Here is a 22421-nt window from a genome sequence, read left to right as displayed (position 1 = left end):
TCAACTAAAACCTCTCCAATGCATCATCAAGGATCTACAACCTATCCTGAAGGATGACCCATCACTCTCACAGATCCTGGGAGACAGGCCAGTCCTTGCTTACAGACAGCCCGCCAACCTGAAGCAAATACTCACCAGCAACCACACACCACACAACAGAACCACTAACTCAGGAACCTATCCTTGCAACAAAGCCCGTTGCCAACTGTGTCCACATATCTATTCAGGGGACACCATCACAGGGCCTAATCACATCAGCCACACTATCAGAGGCTCGTTCACCTGCGCATCTACTAATGTGATATATGCCATCATGTGCCAGCAATGCCCCTCTGCCACATTCATTGGCCAAACTGGACAGTCTCTACGTTGTTCTAAGTCAGCCATAAAAATGTTGGCATACTGTGGGGCCATGCGGGTACCCATAGCAGTGCAGCTGATTAGAAGGTATACATTGTCCCCAAATGTGAAATAATTATGGGTGAGGACAAAGTTACAAAGTTCAGCCACCAGGTTTGCTGTGACATTATCGAGGATACTGTTCCTGACGGCTTGTAGTCCATCTTTGTGTGGAATGTTGGTGTAGAGGGCTTCTACATCCATAGTGGCTAGGATGGTGGCAATTCTTCAACAAAAAAACTTCAAAAACAGACTCCAACGAGAGACTGCTGAATTGGAATGAATTTGCAAAGTGGATACAATTAACTTAGGCTTGAATAAATACTGGGAGTGGATGTGTCATTACACAAAGTAAAACTATTTCCCCTTGTTTATTTCCCCTCCTACTGTTCTTGTAAACTGCTGGAAATGGCCCACCTTGATTATCACTACAAAAGGTTCCCCTGCTCTCCTGCTGGTAATAGCTCACCTTTCCTGATCACTCTTGTTACAGTCTGTATGGTAACACCCATTGTTTCATGTTCTCTGTGTATATAAAATCTCCCCACTATATTTTCCACTGTATGCATCCGATGAAGTGAGCTGTAGCTCACAAAAGCTTATGCTCTAATAAATTTGTTAGTCTCTAAGGTGCCACAAGAACTCCTTTTCTTTTTATAGATCATTAGCTAGTCTCATGTTTAGGGAAGGAGAAGAGAACAGTTTTCTTCCCAAAAGAGTCTAGTTTTCTCCCATCTCTATTAGTGGGAGTAGACCGTATACCTCCTGATCTTTGAACTGTTGCAGTTACTACTATAGAGTTAGGCAGAGGAGAAAGAAAACCCCTCGTATGGAATATGGTAAAGCTCATCAGCCCTGTTTACTAGTGGAGGACAAGGAGTATTCTATATTAATTCTGAGGGTTGCCATAGCCCTTCCAAAAGGGGCAGAAAAACTTTACTTGTAGAAGTGTTTCCCAGTATATCAAAAACAGGATATGCAGTTTCTTCTCACTAAACAGACAGTAATTTTAATGTCAAAACCATTCCGTTGACAAATTCCTAGAAATGAATGGCATCTTCCAGTCAAGAAGGAGCTGATGCCACTCCAACATTCCGATCTGGAGACATTTCACACATAGATGTTTGGTCTTGGGAAACATCAGTTTGTAGAGGCACTTCCACCTCCTCTTCACTTGTCATTCCTACCACTTTGGCCAGTCCAGTAATGTGTCAGAGCCAGGATACCTGTATTTGTAATGGTTTTTGTCCATTGGAAGTCTCTGGGATTGCAGTTCCAGATTTTCCATTGGTTCCAGGTGCTCCTCCGAATGCAGGTCTGAGCCCAAATCTGATAATGAATTAATTGGTGGTACTACTGAAGTTTGTATTCTCAACACTGACATGAAAGACATTGTTCTCCTAGGTGAGCCTGAAGGTGTCCTGGGAGGTGAAGGTGACACTACCAACAGCTCATCAGATTTCCTTTTCTTGCGAGAATGAAAAGACTGATCCGTACCCATAGATTCATAGATTCATAGATATTTAGGTCAGAAGGGACCATTATGATCATCTAGTCTGACCTCCTGCACAACGCAGGCCACAGAATTTCACCCACCACTCCCACAAAAAAACCTCACACCTATATCTGTGCTATTGAAGTCCTCAAATTGTAGTTTAAAGACCTCAAGGAGCAGAGAATCCTCCAGCAAGTGATCCGTGCCCCATGCTACAGAGGAAGGCGAAAAACCTCCAGGGCCTTCCAATCTGCCCTGGAGGAAAATTCCTTCCCGACCCCAAATATGGCGATCAGCTAAACCCTGAGCATATGGGCAAGATTCATCAGCCAGATACTACAGAAAATTCTTTCCCGGGTAACTTGGATCTTACCCCATCTAAAACCCATCACAGGCCATTGGGCCTATTTACCATGAATATTTAATTACCAATTACCCAATTTCCTCTTCACTGTTGCTGAATCAACCAGAATCAAAAACTATATTTCAGAAGACACTCTTAGGTCTCCAGCATTTAGCTGCCCCTGGTGTCAGTATAACACACACATCCACAGAATTCTTTGGACCAACTGAAGAGCTTGCTTGATAGACTTAGAGATTCACTCTGTATGTCCCTGATCCGTCCAGCCATGATCCAACAACTCAGATGAATCTCCGGAAGAAGATTGTTTTGTGTTTGCTTTCTTGCTTCTTGGAACTGAGGACTTTGGCACTGTGGAAGTGCCTGGCACAGAAGATCTATCATCTCTGCCTGATTTCCTCAACACCAGTGCCCTCTGTGGTTTCGGATCAGATGACATTGCTACCGAGTGCTCAGTCTCTTTTGAACTGGTGCTTGGTGCTGAGGCCGTTGGTCCATGTACCAAAGTCTTTTTGGAATCTGAAGTGCTCAGAGCTGAGCCAGGCATCTTGCAATGCCTTTGAAGCCTTGGATCTGGTAGACAAGGGTTCTTGTAGAAGGAGGGCTTGGAGTCTGTTTTGCCTCTCCTTTCAGGCTTGTGGGGTGAAAGAGCTGCAAAAGGAGCAATGTGAAGGAGAATGTCTGTCCCCCAAGCATTTTAGGTAGCGAGCACGGACCTCAGAATCCAGGAAGATTGCTAGACATGATGTACAGCTCTTAAATCCATGACTTTTTAATCTTCAGATCTGCCATAATAACCTACAATAACTAAACACTTAACTCTAATGCTAACTATATAAAACAATCACCAGACACTTATCCTAACTATCTAAAGGATCTTGATTCAGAGAAGGCTCATGCACATGCGTGTCAGCAGTTGGAAGGAACTGAGGCAGTAACTGCCAACACCCTCCTATTTATAGCCGTGCCCTCAGAGCCTGATGGCGGGGTCAGAGAGTGTGCACAATTGGTTGACTAGACAGTGCTAGTAGAAGGCTGATCAATGGCACCAGTTGGCACCTATCTCAAGAGTGAGAATACGCAGAGGAAACTCGAAGAACTAACATCAAAGTCACTTCTCCAGCACACCGCCCTCTCTTTAGACTGCTTCCTTCGCTGAATCAAGCACTTTGACAGTCTTCCAGGAAAATCATACTACTCCCTAGCTTCATTACTGGGGGGGAAGGGGGGGAGGGTCGGTCTTGTGATGGGTATCAAGACTCTGAATGTGGCTAGATTCTGCTTCAGCATAAAATTTTTGGCTGTACAGACTCCAAGCCAAATTCTGCTCAGGTACACATAGACATGCACTTTGGCTGATTTGCATGCATGGGGGAGAACATGCTTTGGCCCTTATGAGACCTTGGGCACTTCATGAACTAAAGGAAGGCCTGTGTGCCCAACTTCCAGGCTGCACTGATGACACTGTTACCCCAAAGATAGTAAGTCCTTTTCTCCCCATTTAAGCCTTATGTTCCTTTCCCAGCTCACTGAAATTTACCTTCACAAGCTTTGAGTTCTGATGGCCAATTTACTTCACACTAAGTTATACAAGGAAATAGCAGCTCACATATACACTCGCAAAACTCCTTTCTAAAGTACTGCTCAAGTTCCACTTCAATCAATCATCCAGCCCACGTTGTTCACTTCAACTTTCGTTAACACACTTGGAAGGTGTTTTCCCACAAGCTAATGGTCCGTTGGGTTCTAGCTGGAGCAAACAAAACCCATTAAAGTCCATCCAGATTTTTGTTTCTTTCAACTTCAGCATATTAGGTCAGGCTGGTAACCATGTCAAAAGTTTCAGAGTAGCCGTGTTAGTCTGTATCTGCAAAAAGAAAAGGAGGACTTGTGGCACCTTAGAGACTAACAAATTTATTTGAGCATAAGCTTTCGTGAGCTACTTCCGATGAAGTGAGCTGTATGCTCAAATAAATTGGTTAGTCTCTAAAGTGCCACAAGTACTCCTTTTCTTTTCACATCAAAAGTGACTGTTTGCCTGCCTTTCCTAGTGTTTTTCCTCTAGTGGGGCTGTCATTTGAAGGCCATGTGAAAAGCCCATTCCATTAGAGGCACATCAGTGACCATAGCTGGTCCCAGGATGGTTTCAGCTCACAAGATTTGTGTGGTAGCTGCACGGCACTCACCACATATTTTTTACTAAACATGATTGCCTTGACAAATCCATCCTTGGTGTAATTCCAGTGAACTCTACAGAGTTACACCATGGGTGAATTCAGCTCTGCAACTGAAGGTTCTGCTCTGTGTGAAAAAAACTGACCTACAATGGCAGTGGCTCTTTGATTGCGCGTGGATGTCTTTTCTTGCACACAGTTCACTAAAATAAAAACAGAAGTTCTATTTACCCTGATCTCTGACAACATGTGCCAGTAAATGGTGCAGCGGAACCAGCACTGAAAGAGGTCTCACTGCAAGTGCAGACAGGACCAAACCACCCTGAACACCCTTTCAGACAAGGGAAATGTTTGCCTACTGGTTTTGTTATTTTAACCCAAATCATTTCTATTGCAATTAACAAAAATAAAGTCATGTGAACATTTCTATGGGTGTTAGGCTAATTTATTTGTTTGCTTGGTTTTTACATATAAATTGAGGGTCAAACTTGACCTGACAGTGTCCCCTGCTGCTGCATTTAGGAGCTCCTAGCAGTCAAAGTGGTAACAGTTTACTGGGCTATAGTTGTGGGTAATTTCAGTATTTAATTTCTGGCCGATTCTTTTAATATTGCAAGGTCCCCAGATATTACGACAATAACAGGTAAGACATTTTAAAATGAGCACATGCAACAAGCATGTCAGATATTTTGCCCACTCGGCACTAGGAAGCATCAGACACGCGATCTTGACCTACCTAGTCCATTTCTTTCTTTCATTAAAATTTTTTCCCCTATAAGACTATTTACACTGCTGAAGCTTTGCAATGGTTTGCCACGACACAGCACATTGCATCCTGCTGCTATTTCAATTTCATTACAGCATAAACAGCAATATAAGTGAGTTTAAAAACACCCATCTTTCCCTGACACTAACAGTCTTCAATTTATTTTTTAAAAAGCTATTAAAATCTATTTTAAACAACAAAAGGCTGGCCACATGAGGAGAAAGACAAGCAAACAGGCGTTGATAGTCATCCTCGATATTTACTTTGTAACAAACAAAAAGAAATACTGCAGATTGCCCAGGCTTTCCCTCCCTGCCTCTCAGTGAGGCTTGGAAGCTAGCTCAGATCTGGCAGGTGTGCGGACGACATTCATTAGAACAGATGTGACAATAAACAACACACCAGAGCTTTGACACACAAAAGTGCACACTATATAGGCTGAAGGCCAGTCATTCTTTCCGTGTCATTCCTAGCTTACATACTTCTATCTTGAAACAGCCTCGTCTAGTCCCAGCACCCGAAAGAGATGGACGGTCACATCAAAACTCTGTGCACAGAAAGGAACCTCTAACAAGGGGAAGCAGAAGCAGGGATGAATACAGGAGCCAAATGTATGGTTCCCCACTCTACCAGTATGCATCCAGGCCCATCCCTTCTTGTAGTGACTGCCCCATCTCAAGGACTCAACCTTCCTTGGCCCCATAATGTAATCACAGTCCTCAACACAGAACTTAAGTAGAGCCTGTGTGGCAACATTGTCACGTCAGTCAGTCTGAGGGCTAGAGATGCAAACAGAACCATAGGTCAGTCTGTGTCCAGCAGCCCCAATAAAGAATCCTCTTTGCATTCATTGCAACAGAGCCCAGTCTGCTCTACCTCAAGGGACACTACAAGCCCAACAAGCTGCCCACACCTTTGCTGAGTCTACAAAGACAAACTCCACCCAGTCCCTTGCTTTTACATAAAGGCTTTGCCCGGGGAAGGCTACCCTCCGGTCCCTTCAGCAATGCACCGTCCTGTTTTACCAAACCTCTCAAGTTTATTCTCCACCACCCACTCCTTTCCTCTCCTGATTTGCTTTCTTTGATCTCTGGAGCCTGGGAAACATCTTTCAGCCATCCTGCTTTCAGACCCCCTAAACAGGCAGCAGAGAGGTCTCTGCACAGGGTGAAAGCATTTTGCAAGCATGTACCTTCACAATTTGGTGAGGGAAGGGGGCAGCTGGAGGAAAATGCACTGGCTGCTTGCTCTCCCTCCCCTTTCCTAGTAAGGTCGGTAGAAAAGCTGGGCAAATGGTATTTTTTTTTATGAATTGGTCTCCTTATGTTCTCTTGCATTGCACTGAGCACAGCCTGAGGACAGGTCTGATTCCTGCACAGATCTGTTTATCATGGGAATCAATAAGGAAGGGAACTTCTATTGCTTGTTTCCGTTTATAACATTTCCTTGCGGCCAGTCTCAGGAGCTGCACATTTAGCAATCCAGACAAGAAATATTACTGCTTAATTAGAAATGAAACAAACAGGGTATGCATGCATAGGTTAGCGGCTGGGTGCTGAGAGAATCGCCATTTGATTGTGCTGCTGAGGTAATTCTAACTGTCACATTCAGCTGTCAGAAGCGGGTAGCGGATATAGCCTTGGGGAACCTCCATAGGGAATGCAATACCTCGGATTAAAGCTAACTGGCCACAGTAGATCAATGCTGCTCCACAAGAAATACAGCTGCAAGCGCATTTATCCGAGTGAAAGTAACGAGTCTCCAATAGTCAGACGTGCCAGCTGAGGGTGATGACCATTTTCATTGATGACGGATATTACCAAATCAGCCACTCAACAATGAAGTGCTCCGATTTTTTTCGCGAGAACCCTGATGTTTCTATCGCTGATAGGAGCCTCATGCAACTCTCAGGAGTATTAAACTAATAAAGCATCTGCTGGAATACCCAGTGAGCCACAACTTAGTTTAAGAAATGTCTGTCATGGCGGAATGACACTTCTCTTGTTCACTCTGTGCGGGCACAAAGTATCAGACTAGGTGCTACTGTACTATAAAAATATTACTAACAGGGCCCCACCGGGGTAGGTACTACACAAACGTAGTAACACAGAAAACCCCAGTCCCAATCAGCTTGCAATCTAAATAGACAAGTCGCAGGACAGGAGAAATGATGCACGGTTATCTCCATTTTACAGATGGGGAACTGCGAGATTAAGGTACTAGCCCTAAGTGGGATTTGAACCATGTCCCAGCTCCCAATCCAGAGGGGTAGCCACAAGATCACCCTTTCTCTAAAGTAACAGAGGGGTAGCCATGTTAGTCTGTATCCACAAAAACAACGAGGAGTCCGGTGGCACCTTAAAGACTAACAGATTTATTTGGGCATAAGCTTTCGTGGGTAAAAAAAACCCACTTCTTCAGATGCCTGGCATGAAATTACAGATACAGGCATAAATCTTTCTCTAAAGAGCAGCCCCAAGAACTTAAATACGGTATTCCCCAAATCAGGGACAGCTTACCCTCCTGCGCTCACGTTGTGCCTCAATCCTGACTCTCAGCTTCCACCTCTGTGAGGAAAGCAATTTAGTCCTCGGTCTCGCTGCTGGGACGGCCAACTGGGATATGGACCCCTCTCTACAATCATTGGAATGAGGCCACTGAGCAACTGTGCAATAGGTAACAACCTTCTACTACCAGCCTGGTCTGGATTCAAACTACAGAAACCCAAATGTGAAAAATAGCTCTACAGCCCTTCATCCAGTCTGCTTGCAAGGCCAATTTTCGAAGGTCAAAAGATACAACTTTCAGTAGTTTTACTGATTAAACCTCCTCAAACGGCATCAGCATGACTCACACCTGCAAGACTGCAGTCTAGTGGACAGAGCCCAAGACCGGGAGCCTGGAAAGGTGAATTCTATTCCCGGCTCTGCTGCTGACTCACTTGGGCAAGTCATATGTGGCCTGAACCAACTCTCATTGAGGTCAACCGCAATCTTTCCACTGAATTCAATGGGAGCGGGAGCAAGCTTTATGCCTCTGCGCTTCAATTTGCCCATCTGTCAAAAGTTATCTCCTTTTATACAGGGTTTTGAGTTCTACAGAGGGAAAGTATTAATGGGGAGCGCAAACTAGGGAAGTTGGGGGTGGTGGTGAAGCAAGAGGAGCCCTGCATATTCCCTCTTTTCATCGCCACACTGTTTTATTGCCACACAAAGTGGTTATTGCTGTATCATACCAGGGGAACCACGGGAAATCTTATTTTAAAGAGAGACATGACAGGAGAGGCACTTCATCTTATAGGGTGATTGAAATGTAATCCGAGTTCTGTTTATATACAAAGCACATGGAATATATTTCTTTGTTTAACATTTAAGCTGTACAATAGACTCATTGAGATGCCACATCTTGTTTCCAAAAGTGTCCCAAGGGAAAGTAGGCTGGGGAGTAGAGAGAATGAATCAGTCATACTTACTACTCAAATACATAAAGCATAATCTGTTCAAGCAAAGGGAATGCAAGATACAAATAAAGGCCCAGATCTCCCAGAATGCTCAATGACTGCGACATACAGAGTCGAAGGGAACTCATGGGATGATCAGCAACTCACAGGATCAGGCCTGCTGGTTGGCTATAGCAAATAAAAATATCCAGATCCATCTTAAGCTCCGGTCTCTCCCAAAAAACATCCCCTGCAGATAGGATGCATGGTGCATGCTGGAATCATCCGACTTTCAGCAGCTGTACCAACTCACCTTTCTCTCAGGCCACATTATAATTTGACGCAAGAGGTTGAAAGTGGCTCCATGGATCCAGACTGCATCTCCCCCTCCCTGATTCCCATGGTGGCAGCAATCAGCCGCTTGCCACTCAATGACACCCTGTTGACTCAGGGTGCCCTTTGAACACAGAGTCGTGATCCAAGGCTTTGGGACCTAAGGAGAAGTGCAATATGCAGCCAAAGCCCAGCTCTACAGATACCATGCACTGAATGGATTGGGAACTCTCAAAACCTGATGGTTGGGCTGACCTGGCTGATCTAACAGTGCTGCCATGAACAGGAAGGAGTGCTACCTGGGCACTTTCGCTTCTGGTCCTGCAAGCTCTGAGGAATATTTAAAGTAATGACTTTTGTAGAGCTTCATTAAGACCCTGAAGGGCTTGTGGTTCATGCTTGGCTTAAGTGCCGGGGAAGGTGGGGGATGGGATAGTGCATGGAAAGGGTCTTATTTCAATGTGTCCCTAACAGACACAACACCCAAAGTTAGGCATGGGTTCGGAGTTTGATGCATACCCAAGTCCCGTCACAAACTAGAGTGGCAGCCTGGAAGGAACTCAGCCCATCCCATGTTCTACCTCAATAGGCCCCTCCACTCATCTACATTTCCAACTCCTTGCTCATGCACAATTCTGCCACAGGCCTGCTCTACACTAGGAAAGTTGCTACAAAAATTTCAACCAGTTTTAAAACCAGATGGAGCCATGGCTCAGGCCCGATCCAGGTTGCTGGAATCATTTTGAAGTAAACAAGTTACAAGACCACCTTGAAGTCAATGGGAGATGCTGAGCAGTGCTTGGCACTTCTGGAAGGGGGGGAAAAATCAAGCCACTTATTTATGTGCCTAAATACAGAGTTCGGAACTCAACTCCAAGCTCCTATTTTTGCAAACTTTGGCACCAATCTAGGGGTAACCTAATTTATCTAAATATCAACTGGCTTTGTGAGCATGGGTAAAAAAAGATTGTACACATTTGCCTCAATTTGCCCATTTGTTAGATGGGTATAAAAACACACACTATTTCACAGAGTCCTGGGAGTTTTAATTATCCAATGCTGTAAATCACCTCTAGTATCTCAGATGAATAGTGCTACAGAAATGCAAATTACTACTACAAAAGTTCTTTTAAATGGCTTGTTTCTCCAGATTCATATTATCTCTCCCTATATGATGTATGAGCAGCATGTAAAGTGATCTGTCGTGTTCACTTCCCCTGCTGGTACTGAATGCAGCTCCATGGCTGCATTCACTTAACTATCCAAGCCCTGCTATTGAAATGATTGTTGTCAGCGTATAACTCATCTTACTTAAAAGATATCACCCATGCCTCATACCTAACGTTTTCCAGGTTCGTACAAGACATGTAGTATAGGGAAGCGGCAATTTTAAGTGGCTGATTTACGCAGTAATATCATAGGATAGGTGTTTGGAGCTGAACCATAACACTTGTCGCATTTATACTTCAATTCTGAGGGGGTTAAGTCCTTATTTTTTCACATTTGATATGTTTTATATGAAACAAAAGGGCCTCTCTCCATTACAGCGGGGAGCGTTCCTACCAGTCGGGATAGACACCTCCTAGCTCTACTCCAGCTAGCACTTGAAAAATAGCAACGTGAACATTGCCGCACGACCGGCAGCACAGGCTAGCTGCCCCAGTGCAAGCTCCTCCAACCCCCTGGGTCAACTTCTATTTTTAGAGCGCTAGCTCGAGTAGAGCTAGCGCATTTCTTTCTACCCAGGCCGGGAGGCACACTGCAGTGTACAAGTCCCCAAAGATACAAAGGATTTGCCATACCAAATCAAAGCCATGGTCCCACAAGCACGGATTCCATCAGAAGCCCTTAGCTGCTGGTTCCAGGAACCCAGAGTCAGCCTGTAAGTTACAGCTGATCACAGTCACCCGTTACTATATGGCCCCAAATTGATGAGCATCGTTTCCTCCCTCTGCTGTCCTCAGTATCATCCCGGGAGGGCGAGGAGGTGAGAATTCCCCTACTTCCAGCCTTTGACTGCTCTGCATTGTAGCTACCATCTTTTTAGTGACAGAACAGACCCTCCATCCCTTCAGTACCCATCCAGGTCACTCCTTAAAAGAAAATGTTGACTTCTACTAGCCTGAGCCAGGGACCGGGATCAGGACTCCTGGATTCTATTCCCAGCTCCACCGGTAAATCACGTGCCCTTGCACAAGTGGCTTTATCTCTTCATGCCTCAGCTTCCCTACCAGTGAAATGAAGATAATGCCTCTGGGGTGTTTTAGGCTTGATTCATTAGTGTCTGCAAAGTGCTTGGAGAGCCTTGAGGATGCTCTAGATATAAAAAGTATTATTATTAAATAGCAAAATTTGTAACTTCCTTGCTGCAGTGAATAAAGTAATGTCTAAGTTTTTATCAGTTTCTTTATTTAAACACACTTTCCCATGCTCCACTCTCTCTGTTGGTTACATAGCATAAGTATGGTCTAACTTAGTTTCTTGAATTACGTGGGTGTTTTATTATGTAACATTTAGACTACAGTAGCATGTAGAGGCATAGATAGGTCAAAGATTAAATGCTCTAGAAACCAAGGTGTATGCAGGAGGAAACCACTTATACTAATTTGCTCTTTATTATTTATATTACATCTAAAAGACCCAGAGATCTATGCCCCGTTCTGCTAGGTACTGTATTGTACAAACATAGTCCACGTCCCAAAGAGCTTCCTATATAAATAGGAAAGATAGACCAGGGTCAGAGAATGAAAATATTAGTATCCCCAAAACAGAGCACATATAGATCAACTGATTCACTCCATGGCACAGCCAGAAACTGAACCAAGATGTCCTGAGTCCCAGCCCAGCCCCTAACCACAAGAGCATCCTTTCCTGTCTCGATTTAGACTGAGTGTGTTTTACCAAGGTAGCACTTCACTATTTCAGTTTCTTTCAACTCACAGAGAGTAGTAACAAGTCACCTGCAATGTTGAGAGAAACCAGACTACTTAGGAAAATAAATGGACTTTTTTCCTTAGGCGATCAAAGCTTTAAATAAAACATCTAATTGTCATTCCATATTCATGAAGCGGGGTCTCAGTGAGAGTACACCTGTTGGGGGATGCGCATGCTTTGTTTTCCAGTGGGAATAATTGGTGTTCTGAACAACAGACAATTTGTTTGTTAGAAACATGTTTCATCCTTTTTTAAAATATGAAAACATTCATATTTATGAACACCTCTGTCACTACCATATGTTGTGCTCTATCCTCATATATGAAACAAACTGCCTTTAATTTTTATAGCTATACAAAAAATGAGCAACATCTTAGTAGAACAATTAGATAATAAAAAAAGATCATTTCCCCCCATAGTACGAGTATTTACAGGGATCTTTTCCCCCTAAGAAATGTATTTAATGGACCATTTATTTAAATTTATTTGCAGACATGCAGTGGGGCTGATAATAGACTATTAGGCATATTCTATTTACAATAAGTGAGTGAATTTAATGTTGTGTACAGTGTTGCCAGCCCCAAGCATTAAAAAAAAAAAATCATGAATCAGGCTCCCAAAGTCAGGAAATTAACTTAAAAATAATAAGTCGGAGTTCTTTTTATTTGCCTTCTGCTTTTTGAGCGTTAAGAGTGCACTCTGTCACATTTTCATACTTTTCTCCGTAATCACGAGAGCTAGAAACTTACTTTTTTTTTTTTTTTTTTAATTAAATCTGATGTGTGTCACATGACTCCCTGGGCTTGAAAAAGCACCAAATATCACCAGACGCACACCAAGAGCTGGCAAAAATTGGCTGTGGTGGTGGTGGGGTCAAGAGAGAGAGCGAGCGAGTGAGCGCACATGCCAGAGAGTGGGTATAGTCACTGTCGCCCCCTACTGGATGGAATTATCACTTGACATGAAGGTCAATCATTTTACCTAACTTTGGGACATGAAACTGTCTTATCTTCAAATAACTGTACAAACAGTAATGCTCACAACCGCTCCCCATTTCCCGCCATCCCCTGTGAGGAGGGTGTTATTGCCATGTTCATTTTACAGATGGGAAAACAGAAACAGGCTCAGTGATTTTCCCAGGTCACTCAGAGAACTGGGCAGATCCGCAAGCATTCCTATCTCCCAGCATGAGAATTCTCAGGCCACAGATTCATGTCTTGATCTCACATACTCATGAGAACTGTAGATACCATATGTACACAAGTAGAAGGTACCACCACTTGTGGTTTCTAACAATCCTATGCTGTGGAGTTTCTTTTTCTGCTGTATAAGCAAAATCAATTCAGATTTACAAGTATGTGGGGGCATGACACGGGGAGAACTCACTGCCTGCAGTACTCTGGACAGAAAAGTCACTCTTTGGATTTAGTTGGAGCTGTCCTTTACATCTTTAGATAAAAGGCTCCAGACCATAAACTGGAAAGTCACTGTATTCAATCCCATGGCCTAGTCGCTCTAGTGATTGCTGCATTCACAATCTGAATCAATTTAGGATCAGCTATTTCAAATCTGTCAGCTCTTATTAATGTAGCTCACACAGCCCTACCAAGCCAAGATAAAACAGCAATTTGATTAGCATGTGCACACGCATTGTGTGTATGCATAATACCCTATCCAAGTCTCATTGCTTTAGTAAAGATTAATAGATCACAGCAAGAACTTATGGGGGTGAGAGGAAGAGAAGACAGGTCCAATTCTCAAAGATTCTAATAATAACGTGACACAGAGAATGCCAAGTAACACAATAAAAATATGTGCTGGTTGCAAATGTATTAGCCTGATTATAAAGTATTGTGAAAGAGATAGCGCCCCATATGCACATACCTCAGTAATATCCATACTGTGCACATACATACATATTAGTTTTCTCTTGCATATAGATTTTCCACAGAGCAAAATCTGAAGTCTGTTTCTGGAATATCACAAACCCGTTCTCTATGGGGCAACTCCTGCTTTTGCTATTACTACCAGGAATACTTGATGAGGTATATATTCAAAGCACCATACAGATATTACTTACTGAAAAGAGTTATGGTTTTCAAAAGGAAAACCTCAAGAAGGGGCAAAAAATAACATCCCATCCACAGAGTTTTTGATCAGCCAATGAAAATTAGTTAAAATGATTTAATGCTTTTAACTTGTGTTTCAGCATGAGGGTAGATTTGGGGATGGAGTTCATTGGACTCCAGAAAATTCTCTCTCCAGTCAGTGCAATTCAATATTGTATAGGATACAAGCTTATCATCTGTAGCATTTATAAAGCCAAGCCTTTGACATTTAAACAAATCTTTTGGATTAGACTCTACCAAATTCCCAGGAGGGGACAATGGGAAACCATATGCATGTAGCATTGGCCAGCTGCCAGAGTTAGACACAGAGCTTACGCACAGGAGTGGGAACTAGGGCTGGGATTTGAGATATCTTTATTTTAGTTCTCACTCTGCCACTGACCTGCTGGGCAATGTTAGGTAAATCACTTCACCTTTCTGTGCCTCTTTTCCCCTCTGTAAAATGGTTCTAATGATACTTATTACCTTTCTGCAAAGTGCTTTGAGATCAGATAAAAAGTGCTACAGAAAAGCTAGGTATATGGAATTGTTTTTCATTTCAAGGCTGCCTACATTACCTCTTAACCTAAGGTGAGCAATGCCCATGATAGACAGCATACAATGGCCAGGAGAGGATCTGGACCCATTGTACACAGCAGATAAATAATTAATCATGCGTCATTGTTTAATACTGAATATAAACAAAACAATCAAAGAGTTAACAGTTTAAGAAGCGAGATCACTGCAGCCAGCCCCACATTCCTAAATATTATTTTAAATTTGCAAAATGCCACCTCACTAAATAATCAAACTCTGCTGCTGCATCTCAGAAATTGCTACCTGCGGCTAATACTCCAATTTTAAATGCGTCCTCAAGTCAATCTTTGTAAATTCTGCATTAAATATTGATCCACCCTGGAGGGGTCTAATACGGTATGTTTCGCATAGATGTGTTAAATTCAAATAGGAATAGGCAAGCCTGGAAGCTCGTCTACATACAATCAGAAATGAAAATGATCTTGCTGGTGACAAAGAAGCCTGCATCGGCTAAACTTCTTTCCCATCCAGGTAATGTGGAGGCAAGGAAGGGTTCTGTGATTTTGGTGGGTGGACTGGATATTACACAAAGGAAGAGCTGAATGGTCACTGTCCCAGGATCTCTCTGGCAAAAGAGTGCATAGCTTCTGGGCCACAATTCAAACATCATTCAGACAGGCTGAGTACCTGTATCAGTTGACATCAGAGTTCCAGAGGGCTTCACATATGAATAAGGGAGCATCTGAACCTCATAATCTGAAGAGGCCCCAGAGGGCCCTGTTTCTCTTGTGGGACACAATATCTAGACCCTACACTGCCAACGTTAGAATCAGAAATAGGCCTGAACTAGAAGCTGAAATAACCCCTCCTCCCCTATTTGGAGATGGGGATGAGAGAGAACCGCAGCAAGTATCAAATTCAAGCCCCTGCTTCCAAATCCACCTCTACAGGTTTATTTTCAAGCACAGACGGGCTATGTCCCAGAGATGCACTTTTAGGGCTGAGGTTTTGGCACCAGCAAACCTCACCCTGCTCACCCTCAAATCCTAATTCCAAGCCTCAGCGTGAATTTAGCCTGGATCCAAATGCAAATGCTACATCTTAGACCATCCGCTGGTGAAAACAGTGTTTGAATTATTCTGGGGAAGAGATGGAGAACCACAGAAATAACAAACTTTCATGGAAATAAAACAGGAGGGCATCCTGCCCCAGTAGCCTTCTTTGAAAATCCAGCTTGTTTGGTACAATCTGATGACTTTCAAAGGCAACAATCGTGGAAGCACTTGAGAGCTGGGGATAGTTTCTGCTATGCAGGAAGGGCCATTCCTCCCATCTCAAGTAAAACTCTTTCACTATTGAGAATACATGAGGGGATGTTATTTTAAATACACATTCGCTTGAAAAGTTTTTTAAACTGTTCTTTTAAGCGATCACAAGAGAACACCACTGACTGCTATCACTGCAACAGTGAGAGTGGAGGGAAACCCCACTGCATTACAGACTATGCGCCAAACACTGAGGTAAATAAAAACTCTCTTCCCCTTCCGAGCTCCCTTCCTCCCTGCATCCTGCCTCCCCAGCTCATTCTCTCTCCACCCCCTACCCTTTCCATCCCTCCGGCATTTCTCCCTTCCTTTCCTCTCTACTCCCTTATGGTGATAAGGAAGGGGGAGAGGTCTAAAGCAGCCCCTTATATATTTCCCTTCTCAATCCACATAGAGGAGGGGTGGGAGAAAGAGGGCTTCCAGGTCAGTCAATGCACTAGCTCAGAGTACTCTCCTAGTCTCTGCTCTGCCTCCCGGCAGCCCCACTCTGTGCAGCCCCAGCAAATCTCCACACACTCTGGGACTTGCCCAAATAACAACTCCTCCTCCCCTTGGGTCCCACTGACTCACCCCTCCCTCCGTGCCATTTTCTTAGACCCCAAACCCTGCCCACATTTCATTTCCTCTCTCCCCTCCATGCAGCCCCTTATTTACCCAGCATGATTCTCCAGACTCTAGGGACGCCAGGGCCTCCAGGCCAGCTCTTCTCTGCAGTGCTGAGTTCAGTGATCCCCGAAGCAGCTCATGTGGCTGCTTTACACCCTCCCACTTGAGTTAGGGGCAGAGAATTAGCTGGAAGCTGGTTCCTTGCCTGCCTCAAGCCAGCTACATGCACAGCTGCAGCTACCTGCCTTGATGTGCACATGTGTAGTGCATTGCCCCAGCCATTACAGCAGCCCCAGTTAAAGGAATCCCTGTTTAGCTGCACTATCCAGTGTATTTTTGGTCACACACACCCTGCCCTGAATTTTACACAGCAGCCCCCACAATCAATTTAAAGACATCTTAACTCCCCATGAAACCCCTCCTGATCAGAATACTGATCCCTGGTGCATTTGGAACAACAGAAATGAGAAGGCTGAAGGTGAATTGGAAAAATGCCCATTGTTTTTCCATCTTGTGAAATGTAATTAGTTTTCCTAAAGTAATAATGATGATGATGAAAACACTGTACAGGAGCTGGAACAGACAGGGGGGTCACTACAGGCAAATGGAGAAAATTAATATGTATTTACTTTACTGCCTCATTATACACTTCATTCCTTACCAAATCCAGAAGGAAAATAAAGCAGGAACCTACCAGGCCGGAGGGCAAACACAGTGACAAACATTGGGCCTGATCCTACAATGTAATGGATGAGGGAGGAGACGTATGCCCTCACAGACCCCACTGACTTCAGCGTAGGGGTCTGCCTGCATGCCCCATATTGAAGGGTTAAGGGTGCGGCCAACAAACAGCTCCTTCCATTGTGCATCTCATTGTCAGTCTTTGGTTTCAGGGACTTTACAAGATGGCACACATTTTCCCCCCCACCAATTCAGGGCAATATTTTCCTGCTGTTATCCTGTGAGCCAGCCCACGTTGGTACAACATAAATCTAAGTAGAAAGTGTGTATGTGCAGGTTGGAAACACCTCGACTTCTTGGAAATGTTGGCTTGAATCCACGCACACTGACTCAGCCCTTCATCCTTCTGAGGTACATAACCTCAGTTCCATGCATTTTACAGTGTGAGATGTGAGGGACTTTTTCCTAAGACCTAAAAACCAAAGCCCTTGCAGACAGATTAATGATCCTATGGCAATTTCTGTAAAAGGAAGGGTTTCAGCTGGTGGCTTTGGCTAAAATTTCCCCTCCACACACTGTTGTGCAGTGCACTGACTACCACATTACACCCCAGATGTGGCTGCATTTTACTGTTACTGTATGTATTTATGCCCTGATCTTGCCCTGGGATTTGTGCAGAGGTCCCCACGAACTTCATTGGGACTCTGTACAGATACAGGGATCTGTCCAAATGAATTCGCTTATAGGACTGGAGACATAGTTTGCAATGTTGTTTGAGATTCTCCACGATGAAAGGAGACTGAATATAGGTTGTTTTATATGAGTAAGGAAAAGGATCTGATGAAGAGATAGGGCAAAAACAGGGTCATTTGGGGTTTGTTAATCAATCCCCAAGGTCAGTTGTGATCTGGAAAGGAAGGGTTTCCATTATATTTAAACCCACAAAGTTTGAGGCAGACAGCTTAAGGTCTGATTCACCTGTAACTATTAAAACTACAGGGCCTAAGTCAAAACTCTTGATTAAATCCCCCACAAACTTTGGAAGAGCTTGGATCCAGATCTGGATGTTGCAGCTAACACATATAGCTATAGACATACCAGACATTTTATTTTACAGTACCATAAAATTTCCTGTCTATAGAGCCTTCCATTTGGGGATTGTGAGGCTTAACTGAGTCTCACAACGCCCCTGTGAAGGGGGATGTTTTACACATAGGAAAACTGAGGCACAGAGAAGCTAAGTAACTTGTCCAAGGTCATGCAGTAGCAGAACCAGAATCCAGATCCTCAGACTCCCAAATCTGTTCTTCAACTACAAGACTCCCTTTCCCCTCCATCACTTTAAGAAAATGTGAACTCAGAGCCTTTCCTTACATGAAAGGGTACTGGAGATGTGATGATAAATTCTGGAAATAAGGTTTTTTATTTTATAGGATACTTGGATCTAACTAGATTTGTCCAAAAGGTTTATCCCATAAAATGAGACCAGCAAATATTCTCCCTTTCCCCCACAGTCCATATGGCTTTTGCCATTCATTTGTGCGTCACTGATTCCTAGCAGAGAGAGAGCTGAAGGTCAGCAGGGTGAATTCCCTTTGCTGCAACACATTTCTGTGAGATGGAATCAATATCCATAAGATCAGCAGCAGCACCATTCACACTGACCGGGGGGAGAGCTTGGAAACGAGTGGAGCCTGCGCAGAGTCAAAGGGGAAAAAAACTTTAGAGAGAAATAGTGTTACCAAAAAAAAATCACCATCTGTGATCCATTCCATTGCTGCTGCCTTTTTAAAATGTCTTTTTCTATTTATTCTGGAATGAAGGTGGAAAATGAGCAACACTGGAGTTATTTTTGTATGTTTTATATGCCATTATGGGAGACTCAGAGGAAGAGACTGGGGCCAGACAATGGTGTCTGAGACAACAAGAAGGAATAATGTATAGCAGGATGGAAGGGAAATCAGAGCTGGGGAACAGAGGTTACTTCCTGTACTAGCACCAAAGCCCCCCTCGTTCTATAGGGTTAAATTCTCTCCTCCTCTACATGCATGTGTCACTGAACTCAGTAATGCAGCAACAGTTGCTGCATACAGAGATGAGGCACAGGTAACTGGGAGCACAGGCACGCTCCGGAGCCCAATGTAGTCACTGGGAGTACGTCTGTTGAGGTCAGTAGGCTTTAGATCAGGCACCACGTGACTCTACACACACATCACCTCCAAAGGGGTGGATCTGATGACACAGATCACTCCTGTTTTGTGATGTCAGCAGAACACTAAATGTATAAGTCCTGATCCTTTCAGGTTCCAAATGCCCCCCCACTCTCACTAGCAGCAGTGGCAGAAATGGGAAAGGGCACAGAGAAGGGCAACAAAATAAAGTAATGGACAGTCTTCTGTCTGAGGAGAGAGTTAAAAGATCAGGGCAATTTAGTTTAGACAGCAAACGAAGAAGTGATATATAAAATCATGAATGGTATAAAGTCCCTCTTTTTATAGCTTGGTTTCCAAATAGTGAGGGTTTTGGCATAAGTGCTCAGCTCTTACACTTAGTATTCAAAAAATTAGTCTTGCTTGTGAGTCCAGAGCAGTTCTCAGGTACGACACTATTATTTTTCCCCTTTGTCGTTGAGGATTTATATACCTAGACATTTTTCCTCCAAAGCCTCCTCTCTAGATCAGCACATTTCTCTCGCAGTTCTTTCTCCCTCGGCAGCAAGAATGTGAGTACTTTGTTCCGTACTATGCCTCTGTCTTCTTCTTCCCTCAGCCGCTGCTCCACGTGGTTGCTTCTGGTTTCAAGTCTTGTTACCACCTCCATCATGTAGCTGAGGGTGCCCTCTATTTTACAGATCACGCTTGTGACCTCTTGCTTGAAATCCTTCACGTCCCTCTGCACGTTTTTCAGTTCTTGCCGCAGTTTTTCCACGTCTGATGCATGTTGGCTGCACATGGCCGATGCCAGCGTCGAGAGGAGGCATCTGGCTTGAGGATTATTTGTCTCCATTTTTTTACTCGTCAGCATGTCCAGGGTCATCGGAATAGTCTCTTCTTTACACAGTGCCATTGTGCTCGTCTCAAAGAATGAGTGGAACTGGTTCGCCATGTAAAGTAGCAGGGTGAAAAGCAGTTGTGATTCAGTGGTACCAGGAGTGAGTCCCTCAAGCTGACGTGTCCTCCATCAAATTCCCAGAAGTCCTCCTCTCAGGGAAATGGTGGAGGACAGGTGGACCAAGGCATGGGATTGTGACCTCAGGAGTAACTCAGCCAATTGTAACACTGGTGGCATTAGTTCATTTGCATACTGCAGGCCTGTTGAGTAAAACACTGTTAAACTGGGAGCCAGAGTCTGGTGTCAGACATGTACACCGGTTTACATCTAAATTAGTGGAGTTATTCTTGATTGTGCTCAAATCAGAATCCTGCCTTGTTTCTTTAAAGCACCATATTCCCCTATGACGCTATATATCCATTATCAGAGAATCACAGAAGTTACAGGCAGAATACACCTATTAGGTCCTGCAGGTTACCTCCCCACTAGTGCAGGATTGTTCTCTACAGCACCTTTTCTAGCATTTTGCCCAGTTTAGTTTTAAAACACCCCAAGCAACACTGCTTCCCTAAGGATTATTTCACAGCCTAATACATCTCACTGCCAGAAATTTCCTGATACTGAGTCTAAATGTTCTTTTCTTAGTTTCATCCCATTAGGCCTCGGTATACCCCAGTGTATCACACTAAGCTATTCCTCTGTCTCATTGGTGGCAAGAATAATAATAATGCTGAATTTTGCTTCTGCTTGAAAAGTCTAATCCCACAGCGATCCCCATTAAATTTAGCCCTCTTGTTACCGCATGGCTCTGAAATACATTAGAACCTCGGTTTTGCATAAGACTTGGGTGACACCAAAAGCTTTGGTAAGCTCAAGAGAAGGTACAGTAACCTAATCTCAGATGAAAGGGACACAAAGGCATTTGGGAATGAATTGGCATTTCCTCAGAGTTCATAAAATAGGGGTTTCACCTGTATAACCTCTGAGAACATACGCATTGTGGAAGAGAACATAACAACAATGCCTAGCCATTCACGTCTTTAAAACCCAGTGACAACAGCAACTAAATGAAGACCCCAGTTCTGCAAAGGGATCTGCATGGGCCATGGGAACAACAGACCGGATTAGACCTATCTACCCATTATCCTGTCTCTAACAGTGGCCAGTACCAAACACTTCAGTAGGCAGATGTTGGGTAATCTGCCCCCCCCCCCCACACACACACATTAGAACTCATCCTGAGCCACCCTACGGGTCAACCCTTATTCCTGCTTCACCTCCTATTGTTGTCAACAAGACTCCATATGGGAGCAAAGATCCTCTTGTATGGACTGGGACCTAGAAGAAAGTTCTGATTACATCAGCACCATGAAATACAATAATGGTATTAACACCACAGAGCTCTTACAGGGCCTGATCCAAAGCCCACTAAAGTCTCTGAAAAGATTCCCATTGATTTCAACAGGCTTTGGATTAGGCCCATATATATAGCACTCTACATCTTCCAAGTCCTCTGCAAATAGTAACTAATATTATTTTTAATGATTAGTTTCATACGACAGGATTTGTGCGGGTTCATTTGGCACTGAGCCAACCTTAACTATTTGTAAACCAGGTGGGCTTTTGGTTTTGGTTTATTAAGATCCTAAATATAGTTCTCTGGTGACATCAGTACCGAAAGAACACCTTTTTTTCCTCCATAGATCAAAGGTGGACTTTTGTTCTCTCCATTGGGAAGAGTGAGTATGCTGTAGCTCTGTCTATTTAATTTAATTTTGATTGATCCTTCAACACTCTAAGGGGAAAGTGAAGGTAGAACTCATGCCCTGGAAAACACAACCGTGCAATCAAACTTTAAAAATACACATTCACTCGTCCTAGAAAATATCTTGGGCCTAGTCCTTGTTTTGATCAAGAGGGGGAAAAGGAGGGTATTGAAAGAACCTTAATAGGAAGAGCTAAATATAGTTAGCGGAGGAAAGGGGAAGGCCCAAGATGCCTTTCTTCCAGATAAAACCTTGAGAACATTCAAGTAACCTCATTTGTGCCCGTACTCACTGCTTTTAAGAGGCTGTAACCCCATACGCTGTCAGTTTCCATGAGAATGGTGACAGCACGGCTAAGTAATTAAAGCTGCAGTATCATACTAGGGCTCCAGGGTTTACCATCATCTGATGAAGGACCAGGTTGCTTTCAAACCCAAAAACAACAA

The 22421-nt window shown here is 43.7% G+C and overlaps 1 protein-coding gene across 1 annotated transcript; it reads right to left on the bottom strand.

Annotated features, from left to right (window-relative positions):
• Window positions 1-19709: 19709 nt before the first annotated feature.
• On the bottom strand, window positions 19710-20328 carry CCDC182 (coiled-coil domain containing 182). Its single transcript, XM_007057718.3, has one exon. It carries the CDS (start codon window positions 20261-20263, stop codon window positions 19802-19804), a length of 462 nt encoding a protein of 153 aa, XP_007057780.2. The 5' UTR covers window positions 20264-20328; the 3' UTR covers window positions 19710-19801.
• Window positions 20329-22421: the final 2093 nt, after the last annotated feature.

Source organism: Chelonia mydas, chromosome 17, assembly GCF_015237465.2.
Source record: "Chelonia mydas isolate rCheMyd1 chromosome 17, rCheMyd1.pri.v2, whole genome shotgun sequence".
Lineage (NCBI taxonomy): Eukaryota > Metazoa > Chordata > Testudines > Cheloniidae > Chelonia > Chelonia mydas.
Note: the sequence above shows the minus strand (reverse complement) of the source record. Positions and strands in the feature narration are given on the sequence as shown.

Coding starts and splice junctions, on each gene's coding strand:
- CCDC182 (XM_007057718.3), bottom strand. CDS start 20,263: ATGGCGAACCAGTTCCACTCATTCTTTGAGACGAGCACAATGGCACTG.